At 40.9% G+C, this 27,506-nt stretch overlaps 1 protein-coding gene across 2 annotated transcripts in view; it reads right to left on the bottom strand.

Annotated features, from left to right (window-relative positions):
- Positions 1 to 7,390: 7,390 nt before the first annotated feature.
- The window catches only part of ggt5b (gamma-glutamyltransferase 5b), a 37,963-nt gene continuing 17,847 nt past the window's right edge, over positions 7,391 to 27,506 (bottom strand). The window contains exons 4-13 of one of the 2 annotated variants that reach the window (XR_013815560.1): positions 26,257 to 26,452; positions 23,547 to 23,707; positions 23,280 to 23,426; positions 21,276 to 21,406; positions 20,646 to 20,827; positions 17,783 to 17,874; positions 17,584 to 17,696; positions 13,529 to 13,639; positions 9,488 to 11,568; positions 7,391 to 9,432 (exon numbers count right to left, since the gene is read on the bottom strand). Coding sequence is in view for 1 of the 2 variants with exons in the window: in XM_079804290.1 (XP_079660416.1) it covers positions 11,422 to 11,568; positions 13,529 to 13,639; positions 17,584 to 17,696; positions 17,783 to 17,874; positions 20,646 to 20,827; positions 21,276 to 21,406; positions 23,280 to 23,426; positions 23,547 to 23,707; positions 26,257 to 26,452 (1,280 nt within the window). In the remaining variant the exon portion in view is untranslated. Of the gene's footprint in view, positions 11,569 to 13,528; positions 13,640 to 17,583; positions 17,697 to 17,782; positions 17,875 to 20,645; positions 20,828 to 21,275; positions 21,407 to 23,279; positions 23,427 to 23,546; positions 23,708 to 26,256; positions 26,453 to 27,506 lie in introns of both variants that reach the window. The other variant, XM_079804290.1, reaches the window with a different exon arrangement.

The raw sequence follows: 27,506 nt of genomic DNA, 5'->3' as shown, positions 1-27,506 counted from the left end.
GGGTGCCCTTTTTCAGTTTCAGCACATGCCCCTCTAAAGGTCTGTGCACGGCCCTGACTTCCATGGCAACCAAAATGTTGAAGATCCAAATCAATGTAGTTTCAAAGCGCTTCGAAGGGCTTCAGAGGCTCTGTGCGATCCCATACGAGGAATAGGGTCTTATCTAGCGGAACGATCTGTGATTTAACAAAAATTAATAAAAATGAATATACATTTTAACCTAAATTGCTCATCTTACGCTGCTCTGCGACGTACCAGATTGCGCAATCATGTCGTAAAGGTCACACTAGACGTAGGCAGAAAATGACAGATCATTTCGCTAGATAAGATATTTGTCTGGGATCGCGCAGAGCCTCAGAAGCCCTTCGAATCGCTTTGAAACTGCATTGATTTGGACCTTCAACATTTTGGTTGCCATGGAAGTCAATGATGGGGAGAAAAATCCTGTAATGTTTTCCTGCTTTCTGGTAACCGATATTGATTTCAAATCAAACCAAAACAAACACGCCCCTATTTTGATTGCTCCGCCCCACACATACGTAACCCAGGCCATGACTATGGCGGTGCTGTGCCAGCCAGCCGAGGGTATGATGTCATCAATAAGTGAAAACAATGTGTGTTACTATGGTAATCCATTTTAGACTGTTCAGTGAAAAAGTAATCTATTCCATCCCAGAAACACAAACACAGTTCTCATGAACAGCACGAGCACGACAGTCCAACTTATGAACATAATACAATTATGACAACATTAGAGGGTTATATCAATCAAGAAAAGAGGAACAAAAGGAAACAAACATATAGGAGTATATTATCTTACTTTTCGGACACACTTTGGGAGCTGATGCTTGAAACAGACAGTGAGGAGGCTTATACGGTGTGCAAATGAATGGGTAATTTTCATAGCTGAAGTGAACGACAAGGCAATTGCAATGGACAAGCAAGCAAACATGAGCATATTCAAGCAAAAGCCAGCATATATTAGTTATGTGAAACAAAAAAAAAGTCAATGTTACTCGTATATCAAAGAGAAATAAAGCAACCTCAGCCTTCGCTCCTTGAGTTCTCTGAACTCAAGCTGATCTTGCCTGATCATAAGCCGCCTTTTGTTCCATAGACATATTCCACATTTGTTTTTTATCTGCCATCTCTCTCTTTCTGTCGTCGCTCGGCTAATGTCCATCCTGTGTCGTGTCTTTTGAATAATGATGTGCACCGAGCGCTCTCTTCCTGTCATTAGTAGACACGCCCCTTACTGCTGATTGGCTATACGTTTGTTTTGGTACTCGGCCCGGGACACTTTTCTAAAGCATTTAAAAAAAAAAAACTTACCCCACCTTGGCTTTAAAGTGGCAGTTCATTATAAAGATCTTCATTTGGGTTCCGAAGATGAACGCAAGTCCTGCATGCCACACGAGTCCTGAAAACCGAAGCCAAAGGTCGCCCCCAGGTGACTGTATGCAGTATAGGTCATAAAGCCCGCCCTCTCCATGGAATGCAATGGGACACAGACAAACTAAACAATTAAAGTACACTTCAAATACATTTTTCCAAAGATAGTTTCTGTCATTTTAGGCAGTTTTTAATCATGCTGATATTAGTTCAAGTGTTCAGACTTTATAACTCGCAACTGTGAGTTTATATCCCAATTCTGAGGGGAAAAAAGTCAGAATTGCGGGATATAAACTCTGATACTGCTCCATTGGGCTGTGATTATGAGGCGTGTTTCAGCCGAACCAGGAAAGAAAATGCCTCAACAGAACTCAACTGCACACACTGGAAGAAGTAGAAGAAGAAGATGAGTGTAAACGATTTTTGCCGGTGTTGTAAAAAATAATTCAAGGATACACGGAGTAGCCTACTTACCAACATGATCTACATTTTTGAGAGAAATAGTAAAGGAGAATGCATATACGAACAAGTTCTCCGTTTAGGATTAGAACGAATTCAACCCAAGCGTTCTTTGGTGACGTGGATGATTACGTTACTGTTGATCATCTGTCCATCATCGAATAAAGCCCGCCCTGACAATTTCATTGGTCCGAACAGCTTTGGTTTGAGCATAGTTGCTCCACAACGGATGAAGTCCAGACCGAACTTCCCAATCTCAAATGTTGTGGGCGGGGCTAAATTCGGCTGCCATCCAGGCTACCAAATAACGAGTATATCTCACAATTCTGTCTATCCTTCTAAAAATTGTGAGATAAAAACTCAGATTTGCGAGAAAAAAGTCGAATAAACTCGAAATTTACTTTTTTAATTATTTTATTCCGTGGCTTCCACAGATTGCTACTGCAGGACTGTCATTTTCTGCCACCAGGTAGGCTCCACCCACAAAAAAACACAATCACTGTTTGCAAACACAAAATAGGTCTATTTAAAGAGATGGGAGCTGCACTTGCATGCCAGAGAGGCGTTTCAAAGATGGCTGTCGGGTGAAATGACTTGTCTTAAGGGACTTTGATGAGGGTGAGTAATTAATGACATCATTTAAATTTTTGGGTGAACTAACCCGTTAAAAAATAAAATTGCTTCAAAAGTGTACAATATGTGCCCCTTGTAACCAACTGCTCCGAGGCTTGAATGGTTGAGAATTTCCAAATGCAGCTTTATTGAAGGGTAATCCACAATCGTAGTCGAAAACAGGCAAAAGATCATACACAGACAAGCAGTCCAAACAAGGAGAGACGGGTAAAAGGGTAATCCAAGACCAAGAAACAAGAAAACAGGGCAACTGCTCAGAAATGACAGTATTACACTTAAAAATAAAAGACTTCGCAGTGAATGACAAGGTGAACATGGTTTATATAGGCAGAGGAAATTAGGTAAATGAGACACAGGTGTAAACAATGAGGGATGATGAGTCCGTGCAAAGGATTATGGGTAATGTAGTCCTTGATGGACTGGCAGTCCGGAGTTGAGTGCCCTCTGGTGGTAATCAGGGTACTCTCACTGGTGAATCGTGACACCCTTAAAGTGTTTTGCAAATAAGTGTACCTACAGATGCTAATGTTTATGTTAACCAGGTTCTCATGCTAATATTAGTAGCTTATACCAAATCAATAATTGGTATGCATGTGTCTTGTTTACAGCCATCAGAAGTTATAAACACCTCCATTTGTCGCCTATGTGACTTATTTTTTTAATCTATTTCAGTATCAGTAACTAAATTTTTAGGTCAGAAGCAGGATATTTCAGGAAAGGAAAGCTGATTTGCATTTTAAATAGATGTTCAAAGCTTGTTGTTATTATAGCAGTTCGTGTTATTATAGGTCATGTTGTGAAGTCTGAACATGTTCTGCAAACTCTACGCAAGTGCACAGACATGTTTTGAGCGCAGTCCCTGCCTCCTCATTTGCCAATATTTTATCATTGTCTTGTGTTTTTCAGTAAGGGGCGTTTGTTCCCGTTGGGTGGCTTTGAGAGCTGCTGGGTTCGTGCTGCTAGGAAAAGGTCAGGCTCTTTCACTGTTCCCGGCTCTCCCATAGGGGCTGACAATAAAGCCCGGTCACATGGCACTTGTCACTACAGCGGCACCACAATTTACCCCAGGCCACTACCCAGACTTTTAGTCTAATTTTTGAGGTGGAACACAGTTTGAGACTATACAGCCCTAGACGGTAGGTTCAGACATTGGTCTGCTAATGATTTTATGGCAGTTGAGAACAGCTGGTATTCGCAGCATTCACATCCAGTTGACAAATTGTAAAGTTATGGCAGATAATATCGAGTTTAAAGGTTGTTCACCTGTTAAGCGGAGACATCCTTTTGAAATGAAAGAGTACATTAAAAAACCATGCAGCTTTCTGAACCTGTTGAGAAAACTGTGTGGGGAAATCTTTCACCTCGCATGAAATTCCAGAGTGTGTTGATTCCTTCGCTGTGTCCGAAATCGAATACTTCCTTACTATATAGTGTGCAAAAAACAGTATATCAGCAGAGTAGAATGTCGGAATTCAAAAACAGTAGGTGAAAAGTACCCGGATGACCTACAACTTCCTCCGAGATTCTAAAGTGTGCATTCAATGGACACTTTACTATCCCAAGAGGCCATGGCAGAGGATTTGTGAATGGCAGTGAAGTGACACAACTGATGCTGTAGGTCACATGACAGTGACAACATAGTGGATGTAATAGACTATGTCCGAATTTCATACATACTGCAAACATTCATACTATATATAGAATGTTGGACAAGAAGGTCTGGCTTGCACTCTCCACTCTAATTCATCCCAAAGGTGTTCTATCGGGTTGAGGTCAGGACCAGTCAAGTTCAAACACACCAAACTCACTCATCCATGTATGTAAAGACCTTGCTTTGTGCACTGATGCGCAGTCATGTTGGAACAGGAAGGGGCTGGAATCCCCAAACTGTTCCCACAAATTTGGGAGTGTGAAATTGTCCAAAATGTCTTGGTATGCTGAAGCATTAAGAGTTCCTTTCACTGGCCAAGCCCAAACCATGAAAAACAACCCACACCATAATCCCTCCTCCACCAAACTTTACACTTGGCACAATGCAGTCAGACAAGTATCGTTCTACTGGAAACCGCCAAACCCAGACTCGTCCATCGGATTGCCAGACAGAGAATCGTGATTCGTCACTCCAGAGAACACGTCTCCTCTGCTCTAGAGTCCAGTGGTGGTGTGCTTTACACCACTGCATCCGACGCTTTGCATTGCACTCGGTGATGTAAGGCTTGGATAAAGCTGCTCGGCCATGGAAACCCATGAAGCTCTCTACGCACTGTTCTTGAGCTAATCTGTTCTCGGCTATTTTCATACATTTCATACATTCATACTATATATAGAATGTAGCTTTTTTTAAGGTTGTGAAGTGTTTCAAATCAAGTTGGGCTACATATACAGGAGGCGATTTCGGATGCAAGGCTTAACTTTATCAAACTTGTTGTGATGTCACAACCTGACAATGTTAACATACGAAGACCCATACGCTTAAAGGGGTACTTCAGCTCTAGGAAGATGAATGTGTACTTAAACTGGGTCATTTATGTAGTAGAAATGTGAAATTATTTTTGAATTTGGTGCCTTCACTCTAAAAAATGCTGAGTTCAAAATAACCCTAGTTGGGTTGAAAATGGACTAACCCAGCAATTGGGTTGTTTTAATCCAGCGGTTGGGTTAAATGTTTCCTTAAAACAACCCAATTGCTGGGTTAGTCCATTTTCAACCCAACTTGGGTTATTTTTAAGCCAGCATTTTTTAGAGTGAATTCTAGACTGAGAAAAGATGTATTTTTGTCTCATGTGGATGAAAGACAACAACTCCCAGAATGCACTTGCTTCGCTGCCCTACGGGGCCACTCCTTACACCGCCCCCAAAATTGTTTTGATCTTCATAATAATACAATAATTTCGTTCAGTTAGAGAATAAACACTACAATTAAAAACTGAACGTGTATTTTCAATAAAGTGTGAGTGAGCTGAATGAAGTCACAGGACAAACGCAGCAGGAGTCAGATTTTTATTCAGCACGAGAGGAAAGTAAGAGCTGAGGTAAGCGCGGCTGTCATTCTCAGCACTTGTCCAGTCTGGCGCGTTTTCTGATCGCATATGGAAAGCTAAACTTTCATAGGAATTCATTGAGAAGTTGAAACACTCACTTTTCTCTGCACTGCTCCGTTATGAATGCCCGAGGCCGAACCGAGCGCATTTACATTCTGTGCGTGAGATCTCTCCCCTGTGGGCGGGTTGATAACATGCGGAACAGCTCCCTCTACTGGCTGTAGTTTTTAGCCTCTGGCCAAAAAATCCTCCAATGACGCAAAATGACGATATTTGCGTCATCGGAGGATTTTTTCCAGAAATAAAATGCATAATTCTCTCGTCTCAGGGGGAAATGTGGGGGGAAAGTACCATAATTCAAATATACTACAGGGTTTCTACTGATACAAAGCTTAATGCTAAATCATTGAAGTGACCTTTTAACTGGTTTGGGGGAAAGTTAAGTCACATTTGGTATATTACTAGCCTAGTTAATAGTTATTAAATGCCATTTGGCCACATAGACCTAGATTAAGGTGACCAGATATCTGAGATGGAAACATGGGGACATTTCCTATTTGAGTAGTCAAAATATCACTGAAATCTCATTTGTTATAATCTATTAATTAAAAAACAGGGGAACAATACATTTTTGAATATTTTTTTTTTTTTTTAATTGTTGTGGGTTCACTATATTATTATTAACATTAATAATTATGATGATTCAGGTTGATTATTAGGATTTTTGGCCTGGTTTTATTACAATTCACCGCACCCGAGAAAACCCCCCAAAACAAAACACAACCAAGCGGCAACCTCCCCCAGTTTCTCTTGAAGCCAATACGGAAGTGACTTAAACTGCAATTCATCGACTGGCTGCTAGAGACAGACTCCAGAAGGGAGCAGAATCTCATTGAGCCCCATGTTAAAATGCCCAACTTTACAGCAGAAAAAAAAACATGTTTGCAGCCTGGTACAAATTTTGCCCTTCATGACAACTGTGAGGGGGTGAATTTTTTATAACTCAATCGTTTACATTCTATAAAGCTTAAAGTTCTGCATAATTAAGGGCGTGGCCACTTTGAGTGACAGGTGGATTGCCGTTTGTCTGTTAGTCATCACGTCACCTCAGCTCCGCCCACGTCCCGCCTCTTTGCCCATTTTCAGTTATCCGGGAGTGACGTGACGTGCGGTAAGCTTCAAAACTGCTCTTCAAAATCCTATGGGTGACGTCACGGACACTACAGCCATATTTTTTTACAGTCTATGCTTAAAAGAGTTAATAGTAACCATTGTAAATAGCAAGCATTTCAAAACAATGCGACTGCGAGCCAGGCCCTCTCGTCCCACATCAGTGCCTGACCTCACAAATGAGCTTCTAGAAGAAAGGTCAAAAATTCCCATAAACACACTACTAAACCTTGTGGAAAGCCTCCCCAGAAGAGCTGAAGGTGTTATATTAAACCCATATTAAACCCTACGGATATAGAAGGTGTAAAAAAAAGGCTCACAAAACTAAAATATGTCCACCAAAAATGAGGCAAGAATTAAGATTTGTGATTAAACCGAGTATAAAGCACAAGAAGAGGAACAAATTCATCCCTCTGTGTGCCTCCTGCCCCACAGGTGCGTGAACGAGGATTATTTGCATGTTTTAATAATGCATATCTTCTTCCCTTCGAGGGAAAGCCGTTTGCATTCAGCTCACTGTGAACACACATAAAACTGAATTTAATCACATTACGCTTTGTGGACTATAACGTCTCCCGTGTTCATGATTTATGCACGGTCTCATTTGAGCCTGTTCCTGGACGTCGGACAGCGAGGGGTAATTCAGAATCTTGAACCATTTTCGTCGAGAATAAATGTCAATTACAAGAGCAATTTAAAGACATTAGAAAGGATTTATTTTGACATATCAAGCAAAAAGGTGTACATTGCACTTAAATGTGACTCAGTTATATTATGTCGTATTCTGTAGTCTTCCATCTTCAACTTCCAACTCTGAATAGGTCCAATAAAACAATAAAAAAGTATAAAATACAGAATATAGTAAATATTGTTGGTAGTGAAGTTCAACCAGCATATGCTATTAAAAATATTTATAAAAATATCATTATGGGAAATATATAAAAGTGCATATAAAAACTAGAACATTCACAGGTAATAAAACAATGAATGCTAAAATATATTTGCACTTGCAGTGCATTCACATTTAGATTTTCTTAAAAAAAAAAAGTTTTCAGTTTTCCCGACATTTATAGTAACAACCTTAGAAACTTTAGTAAATTATTTGTATTTAGAAACACTTTCCTTAAGTTAATTGCTATTAGCTCTCATAGGAAACATTACAAAATGCTTCTTTGTAAGAAATTGGAAAATGGCAGGGACAAGCTGTCACACTTTCTATCCAATCAATATTCCTCAGCATAGATACATTTTTATATAGACACAAACTGTATAGCTACAAGACTTGGCTACAGAAAAAAACATATTACTGGCCAGGGGGAAAAAAAGATACAGTAGAAAAATCAAAGTAGCCGTCACAAAACATCAGAAAAAAGGTCAAAGGTATCATACAAAAATATTGAACAAATGTTTTAGCCAACAAATAGAATGTAACAGAGATGATGTATTTTGTAGGCCATAACCTGGAAAAGAGTTGGCATTTTAGCACTCCCGGCTCCATCTTCATCTTCCCAAACTCAATGGGTTTTTGGTTAAATGCCTGAAATAAGGTCTGTGCTTAACACAAGCTTAAGATTTTTCACGTTTCACGTTTTTTACCTCCTTGGGATTTAAAGCTTTTACTTTTCTTGAAAAAGGTGGTTTCTAACGAGTGGCTAAATGGGACATTAAACATCACATTGAACTGGTAAACTCATCACTAATCTGCTTTCACAGCTTCATTGCATTTATAGTCGCAGTCGCACATTTGCAACTATTCTAACTCAAATTTTCAGGGAAAATGATTTTAAAGAGAGACTGAAAGAGTTAACGGTGGTGATATCTAAAGGTCTGTTCACACCGGGATGATTTTCGGCGTTTAACGCCTCGTGACTAAACAAAGAGCGCCAATGTGAGTGTGCACACCGACGCGCAAAACGGCAGGCGTGAAAGCGTCATTTAAAAATGCCTTGGGTTAGTTTTTTTGTTTTGACGCGGCGCGTTAAAAACTGGCCGACCAATGAGATCGGCGCTTTTGTTCGCGTGCCTGGAGCTGCTGAAGTTACAGTAAAACACGACTTGGTGGCACTCAAGCACAAAACGGTCTTGCCGAGCACACATTGATACGACGAAGAAGAAGTACGTTCACAAAGAAGAAGATGAGCTGCTAATGCTGCTTGCCAGTTAGAAAAAAGTGTGTGAATGGTTTTGGCAAGCACGTTAATACGGTCTCTCTTCTTCTTCTGTGTGACAAGCGAGTGTCAGAAGCGTAAAGTGCCGCAACACCACCTTGTGTACTGGGAGCACCATCTACTGAATTTGCACGTTCACTCGGCGCATCGCCAGTGAAAATATCTTGGGTGTGAACACTCGATACGCGCCGAAAAACGCTGGCGATAAGCTCGCACGATATTCATCCCGATGTGTACAGGCCTTAAGGGTGAGTTTACACTTGGCATGTTTGGTTTGATTAAGACGAACCCTAGTACGATTGCTCTGTTAGTGCGGTTCATTTGAAAAAGTGTGAACCCTGGTGGGCACCGAACAACACCAAACAAACTCTGGTGCGGTTCGAATGAAATATGAATGCAACAAGGACCAAATGTACCCTGTCCTACTTGACCCGGTCAGAGTAACATTCGAACTGGGGTCTCCAACGTGGGCGTGGCCGTGCTAACAAGGACGCTGAAGACTGCATCATATCAGTCGCTAGAGTGCCTCTTGAGATCAGGGAAGTGAGGATTTACACGCACAGCTCTTACTGGCCAACGACAGTTACACCGTTCTAAACCTCGCTCCCATCCGGGTCACGGCACCAAATGTAACCGGTCCTACTTGACCCGGTCAGAGTCGCATTCGAACTGGGGTCTCCGGTGTGGGCGTGCTAACAAGGGCGCTAAAGACTGCATCTTATAATATCAGTCGCTAGAGTGCCTCTTGAGATCAGGGAAGTGAGGATTTACACGCACAGCTCTTACTGGCCAACGACAGTTACACCGTTCTAAACCTCGCTCCCATCCGGGTCACGGCACCAAATGTAACCGGTCCTACTTGACCCAGTCAGAGTGGCATTCGAACTGGGGTCTCCGTCGTGGGCGTGCTAACAAGGACGCTAAAGACTGCATCTTCTAATATCAGTCGCTAGAGTGCCACTTGAGATCAGGGAAGTGAGGATTTACACGCACAGCTCTTACTGGCCTACTACAGTTACACCCCTCTAAACCTCACTCCCAACCGGGTCACGGCACCAAATGTAACCGGTCCTCCTTGACCCGGTCAGAGTCGCATTCGAACTGGGGTCTCCATCGTGGGCGTGCTAACAAGGACGCTAAAGACTGCATCTTCTAATATCAGTCGCTAGAGTGCCACTTGAGATCAGGGAAGTGAGGATTTACACGCACAGCTTTTACTGGCCGACTACAGTTACACCCTTCTAAACCTCACTCCCATCCGGGTCACGGCACCAAATGTAACCGGTCCTACTTGACCCGCTGCGAGCGGGATTCGAACTGGGGTCTCCAGGGTGGGAGGTGGCCGTGGTAACAAGGATGCTAAAGACTGCAGCCTATAGCATTTGTCGCCTCTTGAGGCCTACGACAGTTACACAAAGACATGTAAACGAACCAAAAACGGGACATGATGTTGCAAGATGCGACCCTAAAATGTACAGAATGCTCAAGCATATCTGTTTTTTCTCATCATAGTCGTGATGTTGCCTATAACAGTTCGGTGCAGGTGTCAGAACCGCGTCTCCTCGCAGCAGAGCTTGGTTTGTGTGCGTGACGGAGGGATTCCTGCCTCTGTTTTGACTCCTTTACACATTTTATCAGCTCTTCAAGAGTTCTCAGTCAAAATACGTATGCTATGCACATACAATGTAGGCTACGCACATACAACGAGCGCATTTATCCCAGCACACAGGTTGTGAACATATCCCCATGCCTTTAATTTAAATGTTAAAAAGGACAATGTGAACACTAAGCGGAACCAAACTCAGAACCAAACAAACCAAGTGTGAACACACTCCAAGTCATGTGACTGTAATATAATTGGTTTGAAGCCAACGTCTAGAGTTTTACTTCTAACAATAGTATTTAGGCTTCAAAATTCTTAAAAGTTGTGTTAATTTGTGAAGATTGTCATGATGAACAAAATGTGTCAGAATCATAATCTTTTGTTGGTCACAGAGCTTATTTTCTGCAATAATACAAAAGCCAATGGAAAAATTCTATTGTGTTTTTGTCGAGGCAATCAGGGTTATGCGAACTTGCAGGTTGGCCTAAAAACACGTCACCACTGCAATGCTCTATAACATTGGCAACTCCTGACAACTTGCACCAACCTGACATGTATGGTACAAAAAAAACATGTCCTAATAACAGTTTAACCTTAAAATCGACCAATATTATATAGTTGACTCTTGTTTAAACGTATCCCAGTGTTGTTTCTGAGATTCTTCCCTTGTGACAACTTCCTCCATGTGACAACTAGCCCGGTCTCCCTCATTCATACAAGACATATTCACATGCACACAAATCTTACAGTAATTCTCTTTTGTAAAGTCCAACAAAAGTGGACATGGACGGAAACAACGTGCACCCCTGTGCACAATCACCCCGTGTTTGAATTTATGGTGTCTACAGGCGTCGCTGAAAGAGTGCGCTGACCCTTTGCTTCCACCCTCACTTCCTCCCGGGCCTGATGAATCACAACTAATTTCTAGCAGCTGACGGCACAAACAGAGGCAGGGTCAGTATCCCGCCGACCTGCCGAGCTTCCTGGCGTCAGACACAGCACTGAAGCACTCTCCTTCTTTCGATATGCCGTTGACCACATTGAAAAAGTATGTGTAGTTCCCCACGTTGTGTCTTAAGGCCTTCATCGCCTTATTAGCAGACTGAGAAGAAAAGTACAATATGTTACTACTTAAAAGTCACTTTTGATTCAAATGATGATTATAATCAGTGACCGGGGGCGTTTCTAGAGGAGGTAAGAGCAATTTCTATCAGTACATCCACACTAACAACATGCGATTATGGGAGTGTGATTCGTGGTGACATCCAGGGCTTGACATTAACTTTTTTTCCCAAAGTTAGCCACAATTTTGACATCAATACCTTGGGGGAAAACTGCCATATAGATATGTTTAATATGATCTCATAATTTAGGGTGCTGTCACGTTAAGACCTGACACATAAATCTATTATACCGTTACACTGGGCATTTTCTTACTCAACTGTTTACGTTTACTTAAAACATAACTGACTGTTATGCCAGACCAGCATTTTGACATTATTTTGTGTGTATTTGACTGTTTAAGCGGAATAAGCAGCGAAAAAGAACTAAATTTACTACTGAGAGGCGGCTTATGTGTATGCACTTTGGGTAATACACACAATCCCAGGGCTAAATTCAAGCCCTGTAACACCAACAATGTTCATCCAAATGAAACGAGTGAGTGAGGGGAGGCGGGTTTGCGTGTCAACTCGCTGTCGGAGAGATGAGAGAGCGAGAAGAGCAGCTGGTATTGTGTATCTATTCTGCATGGAATTAAGTATTGGAAGCATTTCAGATATTTCAGTATTGATTAGGGATGCCACAATTCTCAATATAATATTGAACCGTTCGGTACGGCATTCACGGTTCAATACGCGCCTGTGAATTGCGTTTTTTCCGGTTTCGCATTTAATTAATTATTTTTCTACAAATTCTATAATTTGCCTCCATCCCAATACTGAACAACGCGACATACATTCACATCAAAGGTTAGTGGTAGAGTTATACTCACGGGACACTAGAGTTATTCACAATCATGAATGCGCGCGCACTAAAAGCCTGTCAAACACGTGAATACTGAACTAAGTAGTCGTCTTACTGCGTTAATACTGTCAAATACACACAAGGTTAACATAAACACAGTCGGTTATGTCTAAAGTGAAAGTAAAATCGCAATCGTGTCTGTATATTAGATGTGTAGAGTAGAGGTCTCAAACTGACAGCAGCGCAGACAGTGAACACGCGGTCCTTAAAGGGACAGTTCACCTATAAAATTATGTCATTATTTACTCACTCTAATATTGTTTCAAACCTGTATTCATTTCTCAATGACAGAATTTTCAGTTTTGAGTGAAATATCCCTTTAATGTTAATACAACAACAAAAGAGAGAAAATCACTCACTGCTCTTGACTGAAAAACTAATACAGTAGCTAAGAATCAGTGTATATTTTATAGTGAAGTCTATGTAGTGTTTTATTTTTACATTCATTCATTCAATTTCATACTTAAATGCTGCTGTACAGCTCTGAACTGCCAGTGTAAATCTTTATATATATTTATTTTATATTATCCAATACACTCGGAATGTGTACAAGGGTTTTTTTTAAGTAAAGTTTTAAGTTTAAGTAAGGTTTTTCAATTCTTTTAAGTAAAATAAAGAAAGAGTATTGCAATAAAAAAATAGTCTTTTTTCTCTTTAACCTCTTGCGGTTCCTGTCGCCTAAGAATAGAATAACAAAAAATTTATGTGACAAGCCATCAGAACCGAACCGAACCGAACCGAAAACCGTGGGTAAAAACCGAGGTATGTATTGAACCGTGGACTAACTGTATTGTTGCATCCCTAGTATCGATATGTATCGAAAAAGCAATATTTTTTTTACAACACTACATTGCACTTAGTTTATTACATCAGATGTCTTTTTAAAAGACTAATATTGAAAAATGTATGTATTATATATAAAATTAAACCCGCCAAAGTGGCTAGTAGGAGTGACTACGCTACACAGAAGGGTGTTAATGTCAAGCCCTGGTGATATCATAATGTAAGTGCGAAATTCTAAATTCCAAAGGACTTACTTCGTTGTATCCAAGCTCAAAGTTGACACTGTTTTCGGAGTTCACAAATACTATTTTAGCAGCAATAGATTCAGTAAGGTTCATCCCAAACCACAAGTGGTTCATAATGGACTGAAAGAGAAAGAGAAGGTTATTCAGGTTATTTTCTAAAAGGACATCTCTGCACTGCATCTGAGTTGACTGTGTTTTAATGCAGCCAATTGTATAGCTCAAGTTACGTTTTTTTGTGGTTTAACAGAAATGTGATTTTAAAGTGATGCACACTTCTAACATTTTTCTAGGTGAAACAGGATATTCAATGACAAGAGGCAAAGCAAACTATTAGGGCCCTATTTTAACGATCTAAGTGCATGGCATTTAGGCCGTGTCCGAATCACCTTTTGCTAGTTTAACAACGGGAAAAATGGTCGGTGTGCCAGACGCATGGTCCAAAAGGGTTGTACCTAGTCTCTTAATGAGTAATGGGTGTATTTTGGGCTTAACATGCTATAAACCAATCAGATTCTCATCTCCCATTCCCTTTAAAAGCCAGTTGTGCTCATGCCATGGCGGATTGCTAATTACATGGTGGAATTTGCAAGCGGAAAAATGTAACACTTCTCTAGCAAGGAAACGGATCTGCTTGTCATTACTGCAAATAGGCAGGCTAATTCTGATACATGCAATGACTATCCATTATGACATGTAGGCATTTTATGTACACAATAATAATCTTTTACATCATAATCATATATTTAAAAATGTTTGTGTGCTGCTGCACGTCCCTGTGTGTAATAAGCAGAGTGTACATACGTTGTGGTCCCACTTATAGGCGAATATTACTAACGTGACCAGGTTTTTGTTGGTCAATGGTGCAATTGTTTTCAGTTGCCTCAAAATAGCAATGTGCCAACAATGCCCTGGACACAACTCATTTCCAGACTAGTATGCCCATGGGTGCACAAATTGGTGCAAATGCATTTGCTTTTTAAACAGCGTGGCGCAGGACATGAAAATGATAATTGCGTCGGGTTGACACTAGAAAAAAACACTTGCGTGTCACGTCTGGCGCCACATTGCACCGGGTGTATGATAGGGCCCATAAGGCGATAAAAGATTACAAAACAATTTTTTAAAATAGGCTGAATATTGATAACCCTGATAATTTCAAATCCAATGTGACTCTAAGGGCCCTGTTTTCAAGATCGCATGGTCTGAAGCGCATGGTGCACTTATGGCTGCATCACACGAGGCGTCGGCGTTAACGCTTCTCATTTACTTTGAATGGGTGACGTCATGCGCTGCCGAACTGAATTTGTCGCGTAGCTTCTCTCACATTCATCAAGCGGCAGTTGAAGATTTCTCAACTGTTCAAGCGCTAACGCAGGCGTCATCCAATCAGATCGCCCTATGCAAATACCCTAGAGCAGACACTAGCCAATAGCGTTCATGCAACCCTAGAGCTGACACTAGCAAATTGCGTTCATGCAACCCTAGAGCAGACGCTAGCCAATTGCGTTCATGCAACCCTAGAGCTGACACTAGCCAATTGCGTTCATGCAACCCTAAAGCAGACGCTAGCCAATTGCGTTCATGCAACCCTAGAGCTGACACTAGCCAATTGTGTTCATGCAACCCTAGAGCAGACGCTAGCCAATTGCGTCCATGCAACCCTAGAGCAGACGCTAGCCAATTGCATTCATGCAACCCTAAAGCAGACGCTAGCCAATTGCGTTCATGCAACCCTAGAGCAGACACTAGCCAATTGCATTCATGCAACCCTAAAGCAGACGCTAGCCAATTGCGTTCATGCAACCATTGAGCAGACACTAGCCAATTGCGTTCATGCAACCCTAGAGCAGACACTAGCCAATTGCATTCATGCAACCCTAAAGCAGACGCTAGTCAATTGCATTCATGCAACCCTAAAGCAGACGCTAGCCAATTGCGTTCATGCAACCCTAGAGCAGACACTAGCCAATTGCGTTCATGCAACCCTAGAGCAGACACTAGCCAATTGCATTCATGCAACCCTAAAGCAGACGCTAGTCAATTGCATTCATGCAACCCTAAAGCAGACGCTAGCCAATTGCGTTCATGCAACCATTGAGCAGACACTAGCCAATTGCGTTCATGCAACCCTAGAGCAGACACTAGCCAATTGCGTTCATGCAACCCTAGAGCAGACGCTAGCCAATTGCGTTCATGCAACCCTAGAGCAGACGCTAGCCAATTGCGTTCATGCAACCCTAGAGCAGACACTAGCCAATTGCGTTCATGCAACCCTAGAGCAGACACTAGCCAATTGTGTTCATGCAACCCTAGAGCAGACACTAGCCAATTGCGTTCATGCAACCCTAGAGCAGACACTAGCCAATTGTGTTCATGCAACCCTAGAGCAGACACTAGCCAATTGTGTTCATGCAACCCTAGAGCAGACACTAGCCAATTGCGTTCATGCAACCCTAGAGCAGACACTAGCCAATTGTGTTCATGCAACCCATGCAACCCTAGAGCAGACACTAGCCAATTGCGTTCATGCAACCCTAGAGCAGACACTAGCCAATTGTGTTCATGCAACCCATGCAACCCTAGAGCAGACACTAGCCAATTGCGTTCATGCAACCCTAAAGCAGACGCTAGCCAATTGCGTTCATGCAACCATTGAGGAGAAACTAGCCAATTGCGTTCATGCAACCCTAGAGCAGACACTAGCCAATTGCGTTCATGCAACCCTAGAGCAGACGCTAGCCAATTGCGTTCATGCAACCCTAGAGCAGACGCTAGCCAATTGCATTCATGCAACCCTAGAGCAGACACTAGCCAATTGTGTTCATGCAACCCTAGAGCAGACACTAGCCAATTGCATTCATGCAACCCTAGAGCAGACACTAGCCAATTGCGTTCATGCAACCCTAAAGCAGACGCTAGCCAATTGCGTTCATGCAACCATTGAGCAGACACTAGCCAATTGCGTTCATGCAACCCTAGAGCAGACACTAGCCAATTGCATTCATGCAACCCTAGAGCTGACGCTAGCCAATTGCGTTCATGCAACCCTAGAGCTGACGCTAGCCAATTGCGTTCATGCAACCCTAGAGCAGACGCTAGCCAATTGCTTTCATTTAAAACACAGGTGAATGAAGAACGATCAAAATGGAGGAAAAACTGATAATTGTGGTGGGTACCCGGTTCTGTACGACCAATCTTTGTATACATGCCGGGACACAAACACGGAGAGACCAGGCCTGGAAGGAGGTGGCAGAGACGGTTGGTGAATCTGGTATGTATCGTGCTTGTATTGTGTCCATGTACTCTGTTTATCATTGAATGAAAGGCAACCAAATCGGCATCCATTTCGTCTCACAGACTAGCTGTCAAAAGGCGCCTTTTTTGTGTTGTGTCGTGTTGTGGTCCAAGCGGCAAGTAATGTGATTGGCTGTTGTCACTATGATGGTTGCATCAGCACCAAGCTTCAGCCATGCCCTCCATCAAGCGTTAACGCCGACGCCCCATCTGAATGCAGCGTTAGGGTGTTCTTCCCAATCCACTTTTGCTAGTTTAATGATGTAAAAAACGGTTGGCAAGCCAGGCACATGGTCCAAAAGGGTACCTAGTATCTTAATGAGTAATGGGTGTGTTTTGGGTATAACGTGCAATAAACCAATCAGAGTCTCATCTCCCATTCCACATGGCGCACCATGGCGGATTCGCTATTTACATGGCGGAATTTGCGAGTGGAAAGACTGAACACTTCTCCAAGGAGGAATCCTTTTGTTTTTAATATTTAAAAATGTTTGTGTGCTACTGCACGTCGCAATTTAGACCAGGTTTTTGTTGGTCAATGGCGCTTTCGTTTTCGTTTCGTTTTCAGTTGCCTCAAAATAGCAATGCACCAACAATGCGCCTCAACGCAACTCGTTTTCAGACCAGCAAGGCCATGGCCGAACAGATGTGAGTGAGTGTATTTGCTATTTAAACAACGTGGGGCTGGACGTGAAAATGATAACTGCATCAGGGCTGAAACTAGCAAAAAACACTTGGCGTCGCATTGCTATGAAAAGGCCCTAACTCACCAAGGCCATAGCTGTGGTGATCATACTTCCTCCTGATCCACCAATCACAAGAGTCTTCTTCTGGGACACGGACTGCAGGATGGCAGGAGCCATGGAGGAGGGAGGCTGTTCACCTGGAGAGAAAAAAAAGACAATATGGTGAGAAGAAGATTCAAGACATGCCAAATGTAAGAAGATATAGTGGGTGAAAGATCTTCACCTGGTGTGATGGAATCTGCTTGGCCACAGAAGTCAACAAGCTCGTTGTTGAGGATGATACCCGTTTTAGGAGAGTAAACAGCTGACCCAAACCTGAAGACAGATGATTTTAAAAAGATTCGCTTTTATAAATAGAGCAGGGGTCGGGAACCTTTTTTGACCAAAGAGCCATTTTTCCATTTTTGGTTAATGCATTTTTCCAAAAGAGCCACAGTAAAAAATAATATTAAATTATTATTAAAAAACATGCTTTTTTCCCCAATAAAATTTCAACAATAGTAATTATTAGGTCCATAACTAAAAACAAACACATATGCAGCGAACAATAAATAAGTTGCAATATGGAATTAATTGTGCAGGGCTTTGTGAGGTTGAGTTATAAATCCTCTTTGTGTGTGTGAACATCTACTATGTTTACGTGAATACTCGACTTGGCATTTTGATATATTTCTGTAGCCTATTAATTTGACGTGCAGCCAGAACAAAGCTGTGCTTTTCCGTGTTGCGCTCGGAGCGCGTGCACAGCATCCTGTCACTAATTCAGTTGTTTTTCGCGACTTATCGCGCGTTTATCATTAATTTTCGTCAACTGAAATCTGCGTGGATTATCATAAATACACATTTATTTATCACAAGGGTCTCTGCGGCAAAAGCGAAAGTACCCACGTGTGAAATGTTTCGAAATGTCTTTTTCCACAGCAGACCACCAGTTTCAATAAAAGGATATATTCAAGTTTGTATAGCCTACTTTTACATTTTCGTTGCTGTTCTAAAAATGGTTTTCGGTTACCTTAAACAACCCACAGCTGCTTGAATCCCAGAGTAGAAGCTGTTACCACAGAAACGTAAGTGGGTTTTGATTGCTGTCGCGACTCGTGACACTCGTGAACAGCACTGAACGCGCACGGCCGGCACAATTTGAATATTAGTTATTAATTATCATACGTTTCATTAACTTCGGTAGGCTGTTCAACAAGGGAATTGTAATTGGCTGCTTTTTTCTGCAGAGAGTGGATCTCTGTTGATGTGTCTAATTTCTTTTATCGATCATTTGTTGGTAAAGGTTGAGAGACCTGAGCCACATTATTTTTGTCAAAGAGCCAGGTGTGGCTCGCGAGCCATAGGTTCCCGACCACTGAAATAGAGGATTATTTATGAGTTAAATTATTAATAATATTATTTATTTAAATTTTTTTTAAAGGAGATATAACATGCTATGGTTTGTAAGTATTATTGAAAAAGTCTTTATTATGCTTTATTATAATAAAAAAACTGTAATATTGTGAAATATGATTACAATTTAAAAATATAGCTGCAAGCAGCAATACCGGGGCCAAGCACAACAGAAGCAAACAAGGAAGCTAGCAGCAGACCAACTGAAAAAATGAGTGAAGACATTTGAAGATAATTTCAAGAAAAATTTTTAAAACCCCAAACATTGAGTTGTATAGAGCCAATGTCATGTTTTGTTTAATTATAGCACCACCAAGAGAAACAATCCTACAATTTTTTGTATGAGTCTTCGGAGTGAGCCCATACTTATGTGTCAATTTTGGTGAAAATATCTAATTTCGTTTTGGAGTTATAGACATTTACATGAAAAAACCTGTAAAAAATTACTGACACCTGACATTGATTGGATTTAACTACCCCTTACTATCAATATTTTGACATTTGGGCATGGGTGCAGAGCTATCAACCTATGTTTCCGATTTTCTGGCGCTGGTTTCGTCTCGATCGGACTAGCGGTTTCGAAGATATCAGCTAATGTTTTATAAGCACTAAATTACTGCGCTGCACAAACCATATGCCGAAACCTGGCAAGTCTGATATCGTTGGACTCGGCAAGGATTCAGGAGACAAAAAGCTTTACTCCCATGAAAATAAGTCAACCCCACCCAAAATTATAAGCGTTTGAAAAAAAAAATAGCCTTAAGTGTATTTTGGCAACCGCTAAGTAAAATTTGTTTGGCCGTTTATCGAAAACGATTTGACAAATCAACTTGAATTCCATAACTTTTTGTCAGCATGGTCTGAAGATGATCTGGTAAAATTTTTGTGAAAATTGGAGCAACGGCCTAGTTTGCAAAAGTAAGTTTTTTGGTTAATTAAAAATGGCTGGAAAATTATTATGACGGAAAATGACGTCATATGGTGCAATCGAATCGGCAAAAGAATTTTGTTTCTAGCCCTTAAGGTTCAAAAGTTATTAGCATAAACATGAGTGCAACTTTGGACAGGTGGTGGCGCTAGAGGGATTGAGTCAGAGACTCAAAATGTGCAATAGTGACAGTTGGAACTATCCTCTATCTGTGTGCCAAATTTCATAACTTTCCCGAAAGCGGTTCTATGTGCTGCCATAGACTCCCATGGCGGAAGAAGGGAGAATAATAATAATAAGAACGCTAATGATTTCAATAGGTGCCTTTGCACCTTCAGTGCTTGGCCCCTAATAACTGTTTCCTTCTTGAGTCTGTTATAATGCCATTTATTCCTGTGACGTCAAAGCTGAATTTTCAGCATTATTACTCCAGTCTTCAGTGTCATATGATCCTTCAGAAATCATTCTAATAAGCTGATTTGGTCCTCAAGAATAACTTATTATTATTATTATTATTATGAATGTTTAATCTTTTTTGTGAAAACTGTAATAAGTTTTTTTCAGGTTTCTTTGATGAACAGAAAGTTCAAAAGAACAGCATTTATTTGAAATACAATTCTTTTGTAATAATATAAAATCTTTACTGTTGCATTTGATCAATTTACATCCCTGCTGAATAAAAGTATGTGTATATAAATTCACATACTATCCCTTTTAAACTTCATTTTAACCGGATCTCTGATGAACTGTAAAAGTGCCTCACATGTGGTTGATGGTGCTGGTGACTGACACAGCAGTGCCATCTGCTGCCATCACTGAAACATGCGTGGTGCCAAAGCGGTCGACTGACGGGGTGATGTTGTAGTAAGAGGCGTCGTGCGTGGGGCCGTCAGTGATCAGAGCCCTGATACGCTCAATGAACTTCTCATCTGTGATGTACGTCATCTGCATTCACAAGGCACAAGAAAAACATCAATAAATCTAGAATAATAATAATGTCTCAGGGAAATTGATTCAGTTTAGTCTGATATTTACTTTCTTTTTCTATGCCAGATTTGGAATTGTTTGTTATGTTGCTAAATTAAATCAAATTCTTGCTTTGAATGCATGATTAGTTAAACATTTTGATTTCATTTCAACCATTAATTGTTTGCATTTGTATGGTGTGGCCTTAATATGAAACAACATCCGGTTCTCATAGTATTTACTCAACCCTACACAGACGTCCAGTGATATTGTGCTTACTACAGCCAAAAAAAGCAAATATAACAGAAGCAAATTGAGGGAAACTCAATTTAATTTTTAAATGAATGTTCCAGACATAAAAGCATGCCATTTTGATTATAATAGGAACCCAGGCACCACAGTATGATAAATGAAGCTAGAGCCATACATCTCTGGAGCTGAAGAGGGGGTCTTTGAGGTAACGCTTTTGTCCATTTGCAAACTTGACCGCCTCCAGGTAGCGATGCAAAGTCAAGGTTTTCTGGTCTCCTTGGTTGGAGGCTGGAGAGAGCCCGAAACCTGAGGAAAACAAAGGGTTGCTGAATATTTATTGGTAATGGCAACAGTTGAAACCATGGTAAATTTTTTGTCATTTACTACTAGACCAGGGGTGGTCAACGTCAATCCTGGAGAGCCACAATCCTGCAGATTTTTGCTCCGACCCTAATCAAAGTCAAACACACCTAATCAACAAGCTAAACAAGGTCTGAAGGGTTACTAGAAAGCTACAGTCAGATGAGTTTGATCAGAGTTAGAGCAAAACTCTGCAGGACTGTGTCTCTCCAGTAGAGGTCTGCCACCCTACCCAAGCCTGACGGGTCCCGAAAAACTTGCAGGTTTCGGGCTAATGTTTAATGAACAGCCTCGGTTTTGTAACTAAGAAAAACTAAATAGTATATAATATAGTTTGCGTGCCGTGTGCTTTGCCTGCTTGCTGTGTTGTGACCAAAAGAGCACGTGAAAGAGAGAAAGCACATGCGCAGATTAATACATACATACACACACACACACACACATACACAGGCATAGGCTAAATATACACCATTTTTTAAATTTAATTTGATCATTATAATAGGCTATATCATTTGTATCACAAAACCTTTGCACATGTGCTACCATTTTGGTCACAACACAGCAGACAACAGAAAGCAAACAATAACCATGAGTGCGATAATGCAAAAAATTACCAATTAAATAAAATGACCAAATAATGCAGGAAAATCTGCACTCTGGAAGAATTATGATCAACTGTCGATGCCGTTCTCTTCCTTCGTAACTCGTAGGCTACTTAGAAGGATATATTTGTGTAAATAGTTTAGCAACACTGCGTGAACCTTTTGAAGTTTAAAGTTTGAGTTCCAGAGAAATGTGTGACTGTTACACTTGGTCGACCACAGCAAAGTTAAATGATCTCAGGTAAGGGCCGGGTTCAGGCTTCAGTTTAAAGGAACACTCCACTTTTTTGAAAATAGGCTCATTTTCCAACTCCCCTAGAGTTAAACAGTTGAGTTTTACCGTTTTCGTATCCATTAAGCTGATCTCCGGGTCTGGTGGTAGCACTTTTAGCATTGCTTAGCATAACTCATTGATTCTGATTAGACCGTTAGCATCTCGCTCAAAAATGACCAGTTTTGATATTTTTCCTATTTAAAACTTGACTCTTCTGTAGTTACATCGTGTACTAAGACCGACGGAAAATGAAAAGTTGTGATTATGTAGACCGATATGGTTAGGAACTATATCTCATTCCTGCGTAATAATTAAGGAACTTTGCTGCCGTACCATGGGTGCAGCGGCACAATGATATTACGCAGCGCCTGAAAATAGGCTAACTTCCGTCAACATAACCAACATGACAACCTGCTTGCACAAGGAGCGCGCCTTGTAACCATGGAGACGTTTGTGAGAGACGATTCAGAAGATATTTACTTCGCAATACACTGAAGATGAGCTTTTGGAACGTGAAAGGCAAGAAAGTGTGGCTGATCAGACTGGGGCAGAATGGAGGAGGAGAGCAGATTCGAACCTTTACAAAGTTCCTTGATTATTACGCAGGAATGAGAGTATAGTTCCTAGCCATATCAGCCTAGAAAATCACAAATTTTAATTTTCCGTTGGTCTAAGTACATGATTAACAGGAAAAATATAGAAACTCTTCGGTCATTTTTGAGCGAGATGCTAACGGTCTAATCTGATTCAATGAATTATGCTAAGCTATGCTAAAAGTGCTACCACCAGATCCGTCTGAATGGATTCGAAAATGGTAAAACTCAACTGTTTAACTCTAGGAGAGTTGGAAAATGAGCCTATTTTCAGTGGAGTGTTCCTTTAAAGCCAGTGCAGACCTCTACTATCCAGGACAGACATTAGCCACCGCTGCACTAGACCCTACCATGCATTATTTTCAGGATAAAGCTGAGTATCGCTCCCCCTGCTGGTGGAGGGGGGAAGTACATCTTATAGTCTCCTAGTTGGACTGTCCACGCATCACTCTCTCTGACCTTGAAAGTCTTTAGATCTTCTAATGATAAAGTTCCATCTGTAAAACCCAAAAGTAAACTGTGTAAACAAGCACACCTGCCAAAAAAAAATTGTATTTTGGAAGCACCACATCTGTTGTAATTACAGCGACTGCAGTTTGTATACAAAAAGTACATACTTTTCGCTTGTATATCCTGTATCAAGTCCTCAGCGATTTGTCCAGTGTAAAAGGCCTTGGCTCCTCCTTTGGCAATAGTTTCCATGGTTTTCGCCAGCTGGGGGTACTTCAGGATATCCCCTGGGCCAAAAACGGTCTTGTTCTTGTGGCAGAACAGTTTACTAGAGAACAAACAGTATACAAAGAAATTAGCTTCTAAAACCAGACAGAAAACAAGTCCATAATTAAATGAAGCAAATATGCGCATATGCATTCTTCACGTAACAAGCCAACTAGTTGAAACAAAATGTGGTGAAACCTGCCAAGAACATGTCTGGATCATATTTCACACCACAATAATGATGATAATAATAATATATGAACCCGCTACTGCTCAAATGTTTGGGGTCGGTAAGATATGTTTTTGAAAAAGAAGTCTCTAATCCTCACTTAGGTTGCATTAATTTGATAATATTATTTTTTTACATTTTAAAACAACAGTATTATTATTTTATATTTTAAAATGAAACGTATGTGATGGCAAACCTGTATTTCCTGCTGTTTAATATTCCTGTGGACACAGTGATACAGTTTTTTCCCAAAATTCTTTGATTCATAGAAAGTCAGAACAGCATTTATTTGAAATAGATTTTATAAATGATTATTAATGAATGACGTCTTTACTGTAACTTTTGCTCAATTTAATGTCGTTGCTGAATAAAAGTAATGATTGTTAAAAAAAACAACAACTTTTGAATGGTATAAATTATCATTTAAAACATTACTACACACACACACACACACACACACACACACACACACACACACACACACACACACACACACACACACACACACACACACACACACACACACACACACACACACACACACACACACACACACACACACACACACACACACACACACACACACACACACACACACACAATATTGCCAAACGTATTGGGACACCCCTCCAAATCATTGAATTCAGGTGTTCCAATCACTTCCATGGCCACAGGTGTATAAAATCAAGCACTAGGGATGCAGACGCTTCTACAAACATTTGTGAAAGAATGGGCCGCTCTCAGGAGCTCATTGAATACAAACAAGATACTGTGATAGGTTGCCACCTGTGCAATAAGTACATTCATGAAATTTCCTCACTACTAAATATCCCACGGTCAACTGTTAGTGGTATTATAACAAAGTGGAAGCAATTGGGAAAAACAGCCGTGTAAAATCACAGAGTGGGGTCAGCGCATACTGAGGCGCACAGTGTGCAGAAGTCGCCAACTTTCTGCAGAGTCAATAGCTACAGACCTCCAAACTTCATGTGACCTTCAGATCAGCTCAAGAACAGTGTGTAGAGAGCTTCATGGAATGGGTTTCCATGGCCGAGCAGCTGCATCCAAGCCTTACACCACCAAGTGCAATGCAAAGCGTCAGATGTAAAGCACGCCGCCACTGGACCCTAGAGCAGCGGAGACGTGTTCTCTTGATTGACAAATCACGCTTCTCTGTCTGCCAATCTGAAGGATGAGTTTGGTTTGGCGGATGCAAGGAGAACGATACTTGTCTGACTGCATTGTCAAGTCAACTTTGTTTATATAGTGCTTTTTACAATGCAGATTGTTTCAAAGCAGCTTCATAGTGTTAAACAGGAAAATAATGCAACAGAATTTTATTCGGCCATACAGCCGTTCCGGAGAAAACGATAATGTCATCTAGCTCATTTCAATTATCATATAGTGACAATGTGGGCATTAGATCAGTAATTTAGTTTATATGGTTAATTTAGTTGAAAAATGTATTGTCCCCAACTGAGCAAGCCAAGCCAATTGGCATTGTGCCAAGTTTTAAGTTTGGTGGAGGGGGGATTATGGTGTGGGGTTGTTTTTCAGGGGCTGGGATTGGCCCCTTAGTTCCAGTGAAAGGAACTCTTAATGCGTCAGCATACCAAGACATTTTGGATAATTTCATGCTCCCAACTTTGTGGGAACAGTTTGGGGATGGCCCCTTCCTGTTCCAACATGACTGCGCACCAGTGCACAAAGCAAGGTCTATAAAGACATGGATGAGCGAATTTGGTGTGGAGGAACTTGACTGGCCTGCACAGAGTCCTGACCTCAACCCGACAGAACACCTTTGGGGTGAATTAGAGCGGAGACTGTGAGCCAGGCCTTCTCGTCCAACATCATGTCTGAGCTCACAAATGCGCTTCTAGAAGAATGGTCAACAATTCCCATAAACACACTCCTAAAACTTGAGGAAAGCCTTCCCAGAAGAGTTGAAGCTGTTATAGCTGCAATGGGTGGGCCAACTCCATATTAAACCCTACGGATTAAGAATGGGATGTCATTAAAGTTCATGTGCATGTTAAGGCAGGCGACCCAAAACTTTTGGCAATATAGTGTATTTACTGAGTTACAGTATATAATTCAGCAAATGACATGACAAAAGACAAAAAAGCGTATTTAATAGAAAACTGGTAATGGAATCAATGCTGTCATTATTCTTGCAACAGAAAGAATCTCTTTACACAATTTTTCTGTGGTTTGCCTGCGGCTAAATCATAACCTACTTCTTTGACATTGAGCACTAGGAATGTTCTTCAAGGTTCATCATAATGGAACATTTAAATAAACTATTACATTGAGTTGTCAGTCATAACAAACAGTAGTGTACATGTTAATGTGTATGTATTTGTTTGGAGTAGATACAGTACCAGAGTTCAGAGCCTTGAATTAGCTGTTTAATTAATGTTTTCTGCAAGAATTGACCGAGGTAGACTGGCATGCGGAAGCCCTCTCGTGCCAGCTTGATGGAGGGCTCGAACAGTTTGTCCCAGGGCAGCTTTCCATACAACTGATGAGCCCGTTCATAGCCGAGGATTTCTCCTGGTACGCCAATCCAGTGACTTCCTATGAGGTGCATTACTGTTAATTTTGTACCATTTAATTATTTAATTATTATTATTATTTATTTCAATTTTGCTTACACACTAAAATCAAAACTTTCCCACAATTAGCAAAACCTTACGCTCAATGAGCAAAACACCAGCCTAGATTTGCGCAACTGTAAGCACACTGTCAGCTTCACACTTTTTGCAAAACATTACACACAGTGATTTGCAAAACACTAAACACACTTGCATTCATTTGACACAGGAATTTATCATGATGTAATTTCCTTGCAATTTCAAAGCAAAGGCTTTCAAATAAACACACCCATGAACAATTGGTTAAACACAGCCACCAGCTGAGTACACACACTGGTGCTTGTAGACACACCAATCAGGTTTAAGGACTATAAAAAGGCAACAGGTAAGTTCACCTGTCTTCAACAAAAATGGAAGGCAATGTCGCAATAATAGGAAGAGTGAGGGTGAGAGCGGGAGCCTGTGGAGGAAGAGGGGTAGAGAAGGGTAGGAAGAGGTAGACCTTGAGTAGGATGGGGACAAAGAAGACAGGGACCAAATTTATCAGATGCGATTCGCGCAACCTTGGTTGACCATGAGTACTGAGCACCCATGGGTTGACATTGAGAGAGGCTGGACAGAGACTTCAGCCCAACCTCAGCAGATATAAAAAAACAAACCTGTGAAAATACATGAATGAATCGAATGATTTTACAATGTGAAGAGAAATAAATATTTTCATCAATATGCAGTACTGGTCTTGTGTGTACTGTTTGGTCAATATATTCATACACTTTACTCTAACAATATCTCTGAAACAAATCCAACCCAGATTATATCATTAGAAAAGTGTTTAAGATTGAGAACAGCAGTGTGTAAATGAATCAAACAGAATCAGATTGTATGAACCAACTGTGTGCCGTACGGTGTCAAAATTGGGTTTTGTTAAATTATTGTAAAATTTTGCAAGATGGGTTTCATTTTACAAAAGAACTGGGGTTTTCTGCTACTTGTGTGTGTGGGTGTGTGAATTGTGTGAAGTGTTTTGACAAAAGTAT

The sequence above is a fragment of the Gobio gobio genome (genome assembly GCF_949357685.1).
Source record: "Gobio gobio genome assembly, chromosome: 22".
NCBI classification, from domain to species: Eukaryota; Metazoa; Chordata; class Actinopteri; order Cypriniformes; family Gobionidae; genus Gobio; species Gobio gobio.
The sequence above is the reverse complement of the archived record's forward strand: the minus strand, read 5'-3'. Positions and strand labels throughout refer to the sequence as shown.